The 17,188-nt window shown below is 39.8% G+C and overlaps 1 protein-coding gene across 1 annotated transcript in view; it reads right to left on the bottom strand.

Moving 5' to 3' along the window:
- Nucleotides 1-17,188, bottom strand: part of il1rapl2 (interleukin 1 receptor accessory protein-like 2) — a 976,263-nt gene that overhangs the window by 890,518 nt on the left and 68,557 nt on the right. The window contains exon 2 of the mRNA XM_048544046.2: nt 9,148-9,248. Within this exon, the coding sequence (XP_048400003.1) occupies nt 9,148-9,229 (82 nt within the window). The 5' untranslated portion in view covers nt 9,230-9,248. The remainder of the gene's footprint in view (nt 1-9,147; nt 9,249-17,188) is intronic.

Below are 17,188 nucleotides of genomic sequence, written 5' to 3'. Positions count from 1 at the left end.
GCCTTCAATGAAGTGCTGTTGTGTTTTCCCACCTTATATTTACACTATAGTGTTCATTGGATTTGATTACCTCATTTCCAGTTTTCCTTTGCAGTGGTACATATATAGGGCCTAGTTCTACGTGTCTGTTAATGGCCTTCTTGGTGAAGAACCAGGCCTCTAGGGATTCCCATGCTTCTCTCTGTTTGGCCTGTCCTAGGATCCTAGCGTTATTCCAATCGAACTGGTGGTTCTCCTTCTCCTTGCAAATGGAGATGAGTGAGTATTGGTCATGTCTTTTTGTTGCTAGATGGTGTTCATGTACTCTTGTGGGCAATTTTCTTCCTGCCTGTCCAATGTAATGTTTGTCGCAGTCCTTGCATGGAATTTTGTATATTGCATTGGTTTGGTAAAGAACCATAGACAAGATATATCATGAGGCTGTTGTTTCCTTGCACTCCTTAAAAGGAGTATTCTGCTATATATGACTTGGTCTCCCATCTATCTTCCCAAGAACCATTGTTAAATGATATGTCAAAATCAGCTGAGAAGGTTCAGCACCATGAATTCACTCAAATATTTATGTGCCATGTTGCGACCACAGAGACATCTGCTTTTAGTGTGAAGTTCAAAAAGTAATGTTTCAAACTTCACCACCATGTGAATGCTCAATCACTTGAACCTGCTTCAAATCACAACAAATGTCACTTTGCTATCTTCCTCCAAAACACAGCTTGCGATAGATTAAAAAAAATAGAATCCATGTCCCAGTTTGCAATTTTAGAAGTTGATGAAGGAAGTGGGCATTGGTGGTCCCCATTGATTGGACAGCCAATGGAGATCTCATTGATGCTGATAGTATGGGATCCAATCCCTGTAGTGTCTGGTGTGAGATGATGACTGAAGTAGCATGCTGAAAATTAAGCCCTGCTGCTGTCAGATTCGCAACAGATATTGGGCCATATTGTCACACTGTACAGAAACAGGCTTCTTGGTCCAACCAGTCCATGCCAAACATAATCACAAACTAACTCATTCCACCTGCCTGCCCCTGGCCCATGTCCCTTCAAATCTTTCCTATTCATGCACTTATTCAAATGTCTTTTAAACTTTATAATTTTACCCACATTCACCAGTTCCTCAGGAAATTCATTCCACACGCAAACCACCCTCTGTTTAAAAAATTTGCCCCTCATGTCATTTTTAAATCTCTTTCTCATCCCATCTTAAAAATATGCTCCCTGGTCTTGAAATCCCCCATCCAAGGGAAAAGGCAATGACAATTAACTCCATCTAAGCTTGAAAATTCAATAGCATTATCATGGATTCTAACTGACCAACTTACCGCCACACTGGATAAAACAAATTATATCAGGTTCTTTCATGAACAACAGAAAACAAACTCTATTATAATACTTTGATGAGAACAGTAAACAAACATGATTTCTAATTTGTGCTATTTAAGCTTTATTCCTTTTAAAAGTTCCACACAGGTGCACATAAATAAAGAAAAACAGATGAAACACAAATATATTATGAATGGGAGGAAGACAGGAAGAAAGTTCCATATCACCTATTTGAAATCACACAAATCTCGTGTTAGTTCATTATCCTTTTAATCCTTTTGATGAAGCTTTGCTACTATCTGCACAAGCCGTAAGATTTCGGGACTTTCTTGATGGTTTTGTGTTTTAGAATTATTTATTCCAGTGTTTCTGACTATAGTATTTCTGCTCTTTCAACAGAAAATTGAAAAAGGTAACTTGACAGAGAAAGAGAGAGATAAACAGATACAGCTAGCTTTTGGAGGTCTCCTTACTTTTCTCTCTCTCAATTTCACTTCCCTTACAGGATCTGTATTAAACTGCAACCTGATGAACCAGCATCTTGTTGCTATGCAGTGCTCTCCTGAACCCATTACAAATGGTGCCCATTTGTCTGAACTCATTGTCACAATAAGTATCAGTTATCTTCACTTTTTTTTGCCAAAGCTGCAGATGCTGGCATTTGCATTTTCCTTTCTTAAAGCAGTGTCCATTTTTATCATTTTCAGCCCTCGCCCAAAAATAAAAAGATGTGGTCTCTTGAAATGATATAAATCGTAGGGGATTGAAAGGGTAAATTTCGCCTCACAGGAGAGTCTTGGACCAGAGAACACAGTCTCAGAAGAAACAGACACCAGTTTAACACTGAGATCAGGAGGAATTTCTTCCCTTAGAGGGTTGAAGGTCTTCTTGCCACAGACAGCTGTGGGGACAGAACTTGTGTGTATATTAAAGGCTGGGATAGAAAGATTAGGGAAAGAAGGATTATGCGGAAAAGGCAGGAAAGTGGAATGTTGGATCAGCCATGATCCTATTGAATGATAGAGCAGGCTTGAGGAGATGAATGGCCTACTCTTGTTCTTATTTCTTATGGGTTTTCAGGTTTTAAATCAGATGGATTCAGCATCTATTTCCATTCTGTACATATGTTGAAGATCAGAGTACTGAGAGAAGAAAAGTGAAACTTCATTTCCCAGTGAAAGTGAAGATGAATGGGTAATTTCCTTGATCATGGCTGAAGATTACATTGGGGTAAATCAGTTGTTTCTAAACTTTGTGTCTGTAATCACATAAGCTGGGCAAAAAGCTCTCAGGGCCACCCACACTGACTGGTGAACATTGAAAAACTTATCAGAATTGATCGGAAGCATGACAAGTGCTTATGGCAAGATACCGATGGAGTGAGGCCTGATTCCAAACCAGAGGCCTTCTGACTAGTCAAGTGTAAGTTTGACCAGTCCCTCTCTATTGTTTTCAGTGCCATAGTGTCAAAAGTTTGATCCCACAACTATGTGTTACAGTAATAGCATTCATCTTTCTCATAAAGCTACCTTCTGCGTGGGAGGGAGGTGATGGTTTAGTCATATTATTGCTAAACTATTAAGCTTTTATTAAATTCTTTCATGAGATGAGGGTGTTGCTGGCCAGGCTAACATTTATTGCTCTTCTCTAAATGCTAAGAGGGCAATTAAGAGTCAACCACATTGCTGTGGATCTGGAGTTACAATAGGCCAGAACAGGTAAGGATGACAGTTTCCTTCCCTACAAAACATCATTGAACCAGATGGGTTTTTCCCCAACAATCAGCAATGGATTTAATTGTCAGTCATCATTAGATTCTTATTGAATTGCCACCATGTGCTGTGGCAGGATTTGAATACAGGTACCCCAAGATATTATCTCAGTCTCTCGATTAACAGCCCAGCAATAATACCACTAGGCCATCACCTCCTCTGAAAGCTGAGGTAATGGTTTGGGTTTGAATTCCGCCATGGAGGATAGTGGAATTTCACCTCTCACCTCTCACCTTACTTGCACACCCATGTTTTGGACATTTCAACTCTGGGGAAATGATTCTGACTCTCAACCCTATCTACGCATCTCATAATTTTATCGACTTCTGTGAAGTCTCCCCTCAGCCTCGGCAGCTCCAGAGAAAACAGCCCAAGTTTTGCTCAGCTCCCCTTGCAGCTCATACGCTCTAATTCAGGCTGTGTCCTGGCAAACCTCTTCAGTACCCTCTCCAAAGTCTTCACATCCTTCCTGCAATGTGGGACCATAATTGAAAACAACACTATAACTGTAGCCTAATCTAAGTCTTATAAAGCTATAACGTGGCATCCTGACTCCTGTGCTCAATTCCTTGACCAATAAAGTCAACCATGAAACCATTGTCAGTTGTGACAGGTGAAAATACATCTGATTCATCAATGTTCTTGAAGGAAGGAAGACTTCCATCCTCACCTGGTCTGGCCCATATGTGAGTCCAGTCCCACAGGAATGTGGTTGACTCCCAATTGCTACCTGAAATGGCCAGGCAAAATACATACTCAGTTGTAATAATCACTATAAAGTCTCAAGAAAGAGATGAAAACAGATAGGCCACCTGGCAACAACCTAAGCACCAGCATAGAAAAAGGCAGAAATAGGCCTGTCGACCCTGTAAAGTCCTCCTTACTAACACCTTGGGGCTTGTACCAAAACAGGGAGAGCTGTCTGACAGACTAGTCAAGCAACAATCCGATATAATCATACAAGTGGAATCATACATGACAGGGTAATGTCCCAGACACAACCATCACCAACCCCGGATATGTCTGTCCCATTGGCAGAACAGACACAGCAGAAGTGGCAGAACAATGGTATACAGTTAGAAGGGAGTTGCCTTTGGAGTCCTCAACATTGATTCTGATCCTATGGTCTCTCACAGCTGTCGGTTAAACATGGACAAGGAAACACGTGTGGAAATTTGCTTGGGTATGACCTGCACACAAAAAGGAGGACAAATCCAACCCAACCAATTACTGCCTCATCAATCTACTCTTGATCATCAATAAAGTGATGGAAGGTGTCAGTAACAGTGCTATCAAGCAGCACCTGCTCAGCAATAACCTGCTCAGTGATGCTCTGTTTGTTTTCTGACAGGGACACTCAGCTTCTGGTCTCATTACAGCCTTGGTTCAAAACATGGACAAGCGAGCTGAGTTCCAGAGGTGAGGTGAGAGTGAGAGCCCTTGACATCAAGGTCGCTTTTGACCGAGTGTTGCATCAATGCAGCCAAGCAAAATTGGAGTCAATGGGTTTTGGGTCAGGCTCCTCATTGGTTGGATTCATACCTGGCACATAGGAAGATGGCTATGGTTCAGAGGTCAGTTATCTCAACTTCAGGGCATCTCTGCAGCAGTTCCTCCGGGTAGTGTCCAAGGTCCAACCGTGTTTAGCTCCTTCATCAATGGCCTTTCCTCCATCATAAGTCAAAAGTGGGCATGTTTGCCAATGATTGCACAATATCCAGCATCATCCATTACTCCATATCCTTAGATACTAAAGCAATCCATGTTAAATTGCAGCAAGATCTGGGCAGTATCTAGGCTTGGGCTGACAAAGGGAAGGCAACATCTGCGCCGCACAAGTGCCAGGTAATGACCATCTCTAATAAAAGATGATCTAACCACTATCTTTTGACATTTAATGCTGTTACAATCGCTGATTCCCTCATTATCGACATTCTGAGGGGTTGCTATTGATCAGAAACATAACTGGACTTATCCCATAAACAGCAGGTCAGAGGCTAGGAATACTGCAGCAAGTAACTCACCTCCTGATTCGCCAAAGTCCACCAATCTTCAACAAGACTCAAATCAGGACTGTGATGGAATACTCTCCACTTGTCTGAATGGGGGCAGCCCCAACAACACTCAAGAAGCTTGACACCATCCAGGGCAAAGTAACCCGCTTGATTGGCTCCACATCCACGAACATCCACTCCCTCCACCGCTGATGCTCAGGAGCAGGAACGTGTACAAGACTCTCTGTAAAAATTCAACAAGGATCCTGAGGCTGCACCTTCCTAACCTATGACCACTTCAATCTAGAAGGCCAAGGGAAGCAGAAATGTAGGAATGCCACCACTTGCAAGTTCTCCTCTGAGTCACTCACCATCCTGACTTGGAAATATATCGCTATTCTGGATTTGGATACTGGTGAGGTGGTAAGTGAGAACAAGGGGGTCCCTTTCACTGTTGTGGGAGAGAAGAGAAGGGGTGAGGACCTAAGTGCGGGAGAAGAATTGGGCATGGCTTAGGGCTGTCAACCACAATAATAGGGAGTCCTCGCTTGAGGAGAAAGGTTTTCTTCCATCCAAAGGATCATTAGCTACCATTTCTGCCACCTCAAGCAGAATGCCACCATTAGAAACATATTGCCCTCCGTTTCCTTGTTAATATTCCACAGGGACTGTTCCCTCCTCCCCTAGGTCCACTCCTCCTCCATTCCCAATGCACCCAATGCAGCCCCACGACACCTTCTAATGCAATTGTAGATGCAACACCTGCCTGTTTACTTCCTCTGTCCTCAGTATCCAAGGGCCCAGACACACCTTCCAGATGAAGAAGCACTTTACCTGCACTTCACACAATCTAGTTTACTGCATTCGCAGCACACAATGTAATGATAGTTAACTTGGTGGTCTCCTCTAAATTGGGGAGATGAAACACAGACTGGGTGACTACTTTTTGAAACATCTGTGCTCTGTCCTCAAAAAAGACCCTGAGCTTCCTGTTGCCTGCCACTTCAACACACCACCATGTTTGCTGGCCAACATCTTTGTATCAGGCCTGATGAAGTGCACCAGCAAAGTTCAGTGCAAGGTGGATGATCAGCACATCATCTTCCGCTTGGGAACCCTGCAGTCTTCAGAACTCCATATCGAGTTCAATAACTTTTGGGCCTAAGCACCTTCTCTCATTTTCTTAACTCCACATACTAGACCTTGTCATCACATGGGCTGTAACCACAAACAACCCATTGTCAGCCACTAATAGCCCCGATAAGCAGCTTTTGAATCTCTCAGGCTAACTGTTACCCATTCCCCTGTCTGCCCAATTGTTGTTCTCTCTCTCTGTGGGCTTCATCTCCATCTGCCATGTAATCCTCTCCCCACCCCATCTCCTGCATGTTTAACAACCATTTCCTTGACACAACCAGTTCTAAAGAAGGGTCATTGAACCTGAAATGTTAACTGCTTTCTCTCCACAGATGCTGCTAGGCCTGCTGAGTTTTTCCATCAATTTTTGTTCGTGTTTCTGACTTTCAGCATCTGCAGTTCACAGGGTGTTTATTTTTCGGCCAGGAATATTTTTCTCTTCCACACACAATGAACAGCGCTCCATCTGTTGCTTTTAATAAACTCAAAATTGTCGATAGATTTATATAGAAACAGAAAGTCCCAGGGTATCTTCGAAAGAAGAAACCGAATTGGAATAAGGCACCAACAATAGTTGAGGCAGTCAGTGTCAGAATTCAGTTGCAACTTTCAAAGTACAACTGTATCACGATTCAGAATAAACAATGCCAAGGAATGGCTCTTTCAAAGACCAGTACATTGATAATGAGCTAACGAGCCTCCTTCTGCGCTTATATGCTTCTAACGTTTGTGTTGATAGGAAACTAGTTCATATCTTAAACACATGCACTAGTCCGGACCCAGATTCTTCCTCCAGATATCTGTGCTCAGGGCAGATCAGATGTGAAGTTCAAAAGGTTTATGATGTATACTAGAGCTGGCTGACGAGTACAAGTTCATCACACATTATCTAGGTCTTGCCACAGTGAAATTTCAAAGTTAACACAGTTCCCAGATAACATTATCAAAGTTGCTGAAATCAAAATTTACAACTTATTTTCCTGCAATAGGGTTTAGTCGTTGATAATAATATTCTCGGCACTGCACATACCTAATTAACTATCATTAGAATGCACATCATTTCAATTAAGGATTGTAAATTGCTAACATCGGTGCATTTAAAGATGTTGTCAGGCCAAGGAAAGAGGCTGTCAGGTCTGTAAGAATGTGTGATCATTTTCACAAGGAATAGAACCTGGATTCATCCATTTGACAGAAGTACTGCACAAGTTGAAAATGCTGGACAGAGTTAGGTACACATCTTCAGCAGGTAAAGACTCTGACTGTTTAATTAATGCTCACTACCTGGTACCAAAACAGCACCAAAAGAACCAACTCATATTGTTAAGCTTCACCCTGAATATTTTCATTTCAGTTGAGAATCTGTCCAATTTGACATTGTTCAATTTGTTTGTGGGTAGTTGAGAAAGAACAGGATGGGTGGGAGGCGGGAAGAACATATGCCTTTCAAAAAAAAGCATTATCTGCACCTTTCAGACTGACACAGTATTTTTTCTCCTGATCGTTATGGGAATGTCCCTCTTGCTGATTACAGCAAATGATCAATAGTACTTGACAAAGTCAGAGATAATGAAATGATCTGTTTATACCTCAAGGACTAATAAACTTAATGAGATCAATGTAGCTTTCAAGAAACAACCCAAAAGATTTGACAGTTACAATCACCTAAATCCAAAGTTGCACAAACACAGGCTCTTCTGTTAATAAAGACATTGGAAAGCTGAATCATTTGAGTTTATATGATGACAAAACAGCCCCAGATGCTTGAATCTTCTCACTGATTACATAATTAGAAGCGTCAGCTGCAGTAATAGCAGAGTCCCTAATCTTATTTTAAAAAGTATTTTTACAAGAGTACACCATCATAACTTCATTTTTTTACATCAAATTAACTGTTGAAATAAACTATTCTGCTCAACTGACATCTGCTGCTGTTTATAATTTATATGACTGCACTATCAATATAACTTAAAGGTAGCATTTAGAAAGTTAAAGATTTTCTGGAAGGAAAAATAGAAAAGCACACATTTTACAGAAACAAAATAGGAAATTTCATATGGTCCCCATTTAAATGCTCTTTTCAACAAGTTGCACGAATCCCAACTTTTTTAACATGAGGTATGCAGCTATTTCAGTTTCCACCATCACCTTCATTTCAAATATAAATTAAAAGATCCATCACTTACTTTAAATATTTCATTATTGCAAATTCATTAAAATTCATGCAACCTCTAAAATGCCTTCCAGATTAGTAGAATTTTTGTTAATCCCACTGTGGAAAGACATTCAAATTCAGATTCTAAAGAAAGCAGATGTTATACAGAACGTGTGCATAAAACAATAAGTCTTTCACGCACAGGGATTTGGAAAGGTCATATATACAGACTAACTGATGTAATCTCTATAACCACCTTTAAATTCACTTCACTATTGAGTACAGTGTGAATTACTGAGAAATGAATTACTGGATGAGCTGGGGATAGCACAAACTGTAAACCTCTGCCATGACCAATAACAACAATTAGAACAGACTACTAAGATAGGTCTGTTTCAGGCTATTATTTTGCAGTTGCTCACATATTGGTAGGAATTCTTTTCAATGATATTAATAACACTTCAACTAACAAATTACCTTAATGTACAATTCAGAATTGCTGTACTATTCAACAGAATGTAAGTGGGAAACTTCATCATGAAACAGCCAATCAAACTAACACCATTTCAGTTGGTTAAAGAGCTCTAGTTGAGAACAAATTTATAAAATGTAACAGCGAACCATGCCACAAAAATATCCAGATTTCATAAACCAGGAAAAGATGGCGTATGAGAAAATGTCCTTATGCCTTGCAAGCATAAAAATAAGATGCAAATAAACCAGTATAATAAGAGAATATACAAAGTGCAAACTCAGTGGCTTACCCAAATTTCTCTTAGATACAGTCTTCAAACTTTCACAGACCGAGAAATAAATAAGAGCCAGCAAAGGGATCTGAATTTTCATGTTTTGATTTCTTCAGTGACTGAAACATAAACAACATGTTTATCTTTAATACAACTGTTTATAAAAAGTGAAGAAAAAATCCCATAAGTTCAAGCTTTATCACGTAGCATTTAGATTGTGGCAATATTTTGATACGAGTTCAGAAACTTACTCAACACTTATGTGGACACATTTGCAGCTCAATGTAGCAATTAAATGCCTCAGGTTGTAAATATCTAATTGGCTCTACTTGAAATGAAAGTTCCATTTCTGATTGAATAGAATAAATAAATTATTGCCCAGCTTTTGTGTAGATGAAAAAGGCAATTATAATTCCTTCTATTTGTTTATTAAAAATTAATTTGCAATTTGTGCTGTGTTGTCACTTTGAAACCATCAAAAAATATGTTTCTCGAAATTTCTTTGCAACTATTTGGTCAAAGTACGTGAAGGCATTCTGACTGTAGATCGCTGATGTCAAATTTTAAGTCCATTTCTCTCACCACAGACACTGTTGACCTCAGTGTTTCAGATTTACAGCATCTGTAGAATTCTGCATTTGCACGAAGGTATCATTGGATTTTTTTTAAATTTGGGGTCATGGAAGGTGGGTGTCATTGGCAAGGCCAGCACATATTACCCCATCACTGGTTGATCTCATGAAGGTGGTGGTGATGTGCTTTCTTGAGCTGCCACAGCCCATGAGTTGTTAGTACTAGCGCAATGTCATTAAAAAGGGAATTCCAGGAATTTTACACAGCAACAGTGAAGGAACAGCAACACCTTTCCAAGCCAGGACGGTGAGGGGCTTGGAGGGAAACTTTCAATCTGCTGACCTTTGTCTTCTAAATGATTTTGGTCATGGGTTTGGAAGGTGCTATCTGAGGAGCGTTGGTGATTTTCAAATTGCATCTTGTAGATGGTGCACAATGCTGCTACTGAGTGTCAGTGGTGAATGGAGTGGATATCGGGCCAAACAAGTGGGCTGCTTTGTCCTAGATGGCATCAAGCTTCTCAAGTGTTGCAGCTGCATCCATCCGAGCAACTGGGAAGTATTCCATCTCATTCCTGCCTTTTTGGTGGTGGTCAGGCTCTGGGGAGTCAGGAAGTGAATAATTTGTCGCAAGACTCACATGCTCTAACTCTTGTATTCTCTATACTCATGAGGCCCACCCAGTTAAACTCCTGGTCAATGGTAGCCCTCAGGGTGTTGACAGTGGGGGATTCAGTGATAGTGATGTGATTATAGGTGAAGAGAAAATGTTTAGGATCTCATTTGTTGGAGATGGTCATTGCTTGGAACTCGCGTGACATAAATGTAACTTGCCACTTGTCATGCCAAAACTGAATATTGGCCTTGCCTTGCTGCACTTGAAGGTGGATTGCTTCAATATATAAGGAGCTATGAATGGCGCCGAATATTGAGAATTAAGGTGGAGGGAAGCTGAAGCAGCTGAAGATAGTTAAACCTAGGATATTACCATGAGGAACTCCTGCTGAGATGTCCTGGATGACTGACTGGCAACAACAAAATCATTTTCTTTTGGGCCCAGTATGACTCCAACCAAAGGCCCCGGTTCCCATTTAACACTCTACAGAGGAATATGGGCAAGTTAAGCGAGTGGGCAAAAATCTGGCGAATGGAATATAATGTGGAAAAATTTGGCAGGAAGAAAAGAAGAGCTGACTATCTTCAAAATCAGGAAAGCTGCAAAAAAGCTGCACAGAGGGATTTGGGGTCCTACTGAACGAATCAGAACAAGCTAGCATACAAATCTGTCAGGTGACAGGGAAGTGAAATGGAATATTGACCTTTATTTCAAATGAAATTAAATATAAAACTAGGGTGATCTAGCTAAAACTACTCAAGACACTGGTAAGACCACAGCTGGAATTCTGTGATCAGTTCTGGTCCACCTATCAAAGGAAATACACAGTGGCATTGGATTCGATTCAGAGAACATTCACGAGGTTGATCCCAGGTATGGAACGTTTTGCTGATGAGGAAAGGGTGAGTACATTCGGTTTGTTATCGTTGGGCTCAAGAAGAATGAGAGCAGATGTTGTCGAAGCATTGGCCTACTAGTATTATTGCTGGACTGTTCATCCAGACACTCAGTTAACGTTCTGGGGACCCAGGTCTGAATCCTGTCATGACAGATGACAGAATTTGAATTTAATAAACATCTGGAATTAAGAGTCTAACAATGACTATTAATCTAGTGCCGATTGTAAGAAAAACCCATTTGGTTCACTAATTTTTTTTTAATGGAAGGAAACTCCTGTCTTTACCTCGTCCTGCCTACATGTGACTCCAGACCCACAGCAATGTGATTGACTCTGGGCAATTAGGAATGTGCAACAAATGCTGGCCTAGCCAGTGATGCACTTATCCCATGAATGAATGAAAAAAAAGTATACAGCCCCCCTGCCCTTTCCCCATATTCTTACAACCATCTTGGACAAAATAATGTAAAGCTTGTTTAATAGTAAACATGCAATAGGCTACATCTTGTTAAACAAGAGCTTCTTGTAAAGACTTAATAATGATTCATCCTCCATTACATAAATCCATATGGTCCTTTGACCCAGTCAAATGAACATAAGAACCAGGATCAAGAATAAACAATTCAGCCCCTCAAACCTGCTCCATCATTCAATATGATTTGTCAAAATTGCAGAAACAGTTATTTAAGACATGCGAAGAAATAGTGAAACGCTTGGCAGGTTAAAACATGTTAAGACTATTTTACAGAATACAGTTGACTCTTTTCTAAAACATTTTATTCCTCATTGGAAGAATAATTGACAATGCAGCAGACGAAATGTCCCTCTCATTTACGATTTCCAAAATATTTAATTCATCTTTCAATTTTTTTAAACATACACATGATATAGAAAACCGTGTAACAATGATGTTATGTAAGGCAGGAGAGACCACAATTTCCAGATTGTCAGCAAGAAAGCTACAGGTGAGATAAGGAGAAACTTCTTCACTCAGAGCTTGTTGGGGTTTGGAATGTGCTGCCTGGGAATATGGTGCAGACGGACTCCACAGGAAGTTTCAAAAGACAGGTAGATGTATACTTGAAAGTGACAAATTTTGAGGCTATGGAGATAGGGCTGGGTAGCTCTTTTGGGAGCCAATACATACACGAATGGCCTGTCCTGTACTATAAAATTTTATTTAATAGGTAGGGTATGGAGGTGCCGATGTGGGACTGGGGTGGACAAGGTCAGAAGGCACATGACACTGGGCTATAGCCCAACAGTTTATTTGAAATCACAAGCTTTTGGATGTTAAAGTGCTTTGAAAGCTTGTGATTTCAAATAAACCTGCTGGACGATAACCTGGTGTTATTTGACCTCTGATCTATTTATTTGGGAGTAGTATGTACCATTGTGAGCGCCTATTATAGATATCAAGGCTACAGAATGTTCACAATGCATATTCACTAGAGTGATGCAGGGGGTGCAGAGAGGCACAAGAAAAAGTTCATTGAAAATTAACAGATCTTAATCAGACATCTGAGACTTTCAAAATTAAGTATTTTGATAGGGTTTCAGCTTATAGACTCTGGTTGATGAGGCATCAAAAAAGTCATTTAGAGGCTGGAGGAGAGAATTAGAAAAAAAAATGCCTGTAGCCTGGAGGATTGTTTCAGCAGTGAATGAGACAGAGAAAGTTTGGATGAAGATCTGAAACAGATCAAAATGCTCTCTGCAGTGAGTTTAATTTTGGAAGGTTCTACCAAAACGTTATCATGCAACCAAAGTGTCAAATGGCTTCTTTAAAAGTTGACAGTTCTGGCAGGAAAGTTTCATAACGGTTCATCAAAGTAAGTGTTCAATGGCAGCTGAAAGATACCTACAGTCCACTATGGAGGCTTTAAAGTGTGTGAGATGAGTCAATGCTGTACACTGAATAAGTATGATGATCCTAGACCAGCCGGCAAATTTTGTTATGATCCCGCAGGGGACAAATAATTGGATTTTAAAGTAGACAAAATGTGAAATCCATTGCACTTACTAAGAAAATAGTATCTGAAGGTTCCATGAGGTTTTGAGCAAATCACAGTAAACTCTAATGTACTACGTTGGAACAGTAATGCAATCTACAAGACATGAGCAACTTTTTTGTTTCACAGACAAAATTAACATTTGGTAATTGTTCGGTAAGAGGCTGTGATTAAATGACCCACAGCACTAATTCACATGCATCATTGCAACTCTTCACTGACAGCTAGCTTCACCAAGCCGGATCAGCTGTTAAGTTTTTCCCTGAAATGTTAACCTTGCTTAGTTGCTTCAGCAAACATTGCTAACACTGAGTCACAGAAAACGGGCATGCAGGTACAGCAAATAATAAAGAAAGCAAATGGAAGGTTGGCTTATTTAGCTAAAGGAATAGAATATAAAGGTAAGGAAGTATTGTTGAAACTATAGAAGGTATTGGTGAGACCTCACCTGCAATATCATACAAGTTTTAGTCCCCTTATTTGAGGAAAGATGTAGTAGCATTGAAGGCAGTCCAGAGGAAGTTCACTAGATTGATCCCAGATGGGTTTGTCATATAAAGAGAGATTGAACCATTTAGGCCCATGCTGTCTGGAATTTAGAAGAATGAGGGAAGATCAAATTGAGGTATTCAAGCTGATAAGAGGTTAGATAAAAAAGATGTGGGGTGGATGCCTCTTCTTGTGGAACATTCTTGGATGAGGGGTCATAGTCTTAGGATAAGGTGTAGTAAATTTACAACAGTGTTGAGGAGAAACTACTTCTCCCAAAGGGTGGTGAATCTGTGGAATTCGCTACCCCAGAAGTGTGGTGGATGCTGGGATGGTGAGTAAATTTCAGGAGGAATTAGGCATGTTTTTAATTGCTAATGGGTTAAAGGGTTATGGGGAGAAGGCAGGAAAATGGGGGTGAGGAGCATATCAGCCATGATCAAATGTAGACTGTGATGGTATGAATGGCCTAATCCTGCCCCTATATCATCTGAACTTAGGAACTGAATGAGCAGTTCAAAACCCACTTTCCCAGCTGCTTTGAAGTATTGAAGCTTACGATCTTTTTCTGAGCCCCTTATGGATTTCCTCAACATACACCACCAGTTACCTTCCCACTTTCTCAACTATTCAGGACTACTTCTTAATTGTGATTCCAACACTTACTATCATATTAATTCCGAGAACTACTTCCTGAGTTCTAACAGTGCACAGAGAGCCAGCTACATGAGTACTCATTGAGTCCCCCAAATGGAATTTGCGCAGTTCAGCTGCCTTCCTAACAGTATAGCTAACTCACATGCTCACTCAGCGACCATAACCTCTCAACTCTTTTTCAATAATCCCTCAAGAATCTAGAGTGACTTAATAAAACCTGTGCAGAATTCAATGTTGCCAAAGAGTATCCTGTCCCAAAACCATTACCAGTCATAGATGATAGGAACTGCAGATGCTAGAGAATCCGAGATAACAAGGTGTGGATCGTGTTCATCGAGCTCCACACCTTGTTATCGCCAGTCATAGATTGCTGGCTCACTCTGTACTTAAGATAAAAACAAACAGTAACCTGTCCCAAAACCGTGACCAGTCACAGATTGTTGGCTTGGTCTGTACAAAAAATTGAAACAAATAGAGGATTTAATCACAGAGACCAATTCACAAATAAACATATCTCTAATGCATTTTTGGAGGAAGCACAGCATTTCCCAATATTTATGTCACTGGATGTATGTTAATCACAGAAAGTTAAACAAGAATTTTATGATTCCTTAAATGTACCCATTGGGTACTTACACTCAAGTCATTAGCTTGACACCCAAAAGCTACACAAGCACAATCTATACGTACAATGTCAATCTTGATAAAAATGTGTGGTATGTTCATTACCACAAATTAAGACTTATTGATGAAAATTTTGAAATACTTCACATGAAAGTGCCAAGCAAAGCAAGAGAGTTGATTTTCATGTATACATTTGACATTATTTCTTTGTCTGATATGTTAACTTTATATTAATATTGATTGTTTATTTTAATATCATAACAAGTTAGTTCTGGATGGATCCCTCAATAAGCCATTTGAATACTTCTTTAATGTGAAATTAACAATGAGTTTTTCCATTTCACTACCCCAACCCAACATGACAAATGCTTATCTTTATTACATCTACATGTCATTTGCAACACTATTTCCAAAATGTAATCTCCTTGACAGCTCCTCATTTGTGATTGCTTAACTCAACCATATTACTCCTACTGTGAAATGCAGTCAGAAAAATAAAGCCTGTCAGACGAAGGGACAACTTGTGCAATATAAAACTCTTTCAAAACAAAATGTGTATAATGCACTTGTCAGAAATCTGAACACCGCATCAATTTTGCAAACTTTGTCACAAAGACCCACACATTTATTATTTTAGGTGTAATAGTTTGCAGCAACAAGAAAAGCAGCCGAACTATGATTTTTCTGAGAAGCAGAAATAAACGGACATTCATTGCAAACACCTGAAGTGTTAACGGAAGTGAGTTTATATTGTACGGTTTAAGCCAGGAAATGTAAATTTTGAAGCTTATTTTTGGCTTAGAGTAACCAATGGAGTGGTAGGCCCGAAACGTCAGCTTTTGTGCTCCTGAGATGCTGCTGGGCCAACTGTGTTCATCCAGCCTCACATTTTATTATCTTGGAGTGGTAAGGTAACTCAGTGGTTAGCATTGCTGGCTTACCGCACCAGGGACTCAGGTCCAGTGCCACCGTTGGGTGACTGTCTACTTGGAATTTACACATTCTCCCTGTGTCTGTGTGGAATTCCTCTAGGTGCTCTGGTTTCCCCTCACAGTCCAAAGATGTGTAGGTTAGGTGGACTGACCATGCGAAGTGCGGGGTTATGGGGTAGGATGTGGGTCTCGGTACAATGCTCTTTGGAGGTTCAGTATGAACACAATGGGCTGAATGGCTTGTTTCCATACTGTAGGAATCCATCATTAGAATTGTGTCGCAAAAATGATTTCTCTTCTAGAAAGATAGTTTGGTGAACATTTTCTGATTATGCAGTGATACTTTCAGCTTTTAGAATTCTGCACATCATTAAAAAACTGAGAAAGTCTAAACTTTCAATATTTCGGACTTGACAGTTCACAATATTGAATTAGGGTGAAGCAATTAATTGAAACCTAAAGACTTGGTATGGAAGGATAACTTCTCTGAATTTGAAACACTGAAAAATGCTTATGTTAGGGAATGGGCGAGACTTTGCTTTGTTGTGTGTATTACGGTTGTTCTATTTAGACAGCTTTTTTTGCACAATAAAATAAAAAAAAATGCACAGTCTTGTGTGCTTACAGTTCAATGAATAAACGCCACTTCAAATAGCAAAAGAAAATCTGTCAAACCGGATTTTATCCTGGGATCTAACTTGTTCAGTGTTTTTATCTAACAGCTGCTGATGAGCCACCAGACTCAAAATGTTAACATGGCTTTTGGCACACAAATACTGCCAGATCCACTGAGTTTCTCCAACATTTTCTGTTTTTTGTTTCAGATCTCCAGCATGTGCAGTTCTTTGTTTTAATATAGTAGATCAATATTTATTCCCCCTGTTGTAAACTAGCATAGTAAAAACAGCCTTCCGTTAACTCTCTGAGGTTCTCTGCTCATGAAAGCATATTGAATTAGATCACTGCTCCAGGAATACTCAATTTTTTTTCATAATCCCTCACCACCCTATAACACTGTTTTGGAATCTAAACCCTAAAATAATTAATATAAATAAATCAAATCTATTTCATTATAACAGCAAATCTGTTGCCCAGCAACATTCTGGATCTCAAACCTAGTGAAGTTTACTCCCATCTTAACTCTTCAATTTCTTATAAAACATATTTGATGACCTGGGGTCATTTTTCTAGAACATATTACTCAAGAAATTTTCTTTTTAGTTATGATAGATTGAAATCTTCTGCACAAACTCCCTCAG

The sequence above is a fragment of the Stegostoma tigrinum genome, chromosome 15 (genome assembly GCF_030684315.1).
Source record: "Stegostoma tigrinum isolate sSteTig4 chromosome 15, sSteTig4.hap1, whole genome shotgun sequence".
NCBI lineage: Eukaryota > Metazoa > Chordata > Chondrichthyes > Orectolobiformes > Stegostomatidae > Stegostoma > Stegostoma tigrinum.
The sequence above is the reverse complement of the archived record's forward strand: the minus strand, read 5'-3'. Positions and strand labels throughout refer to the sequence as shown.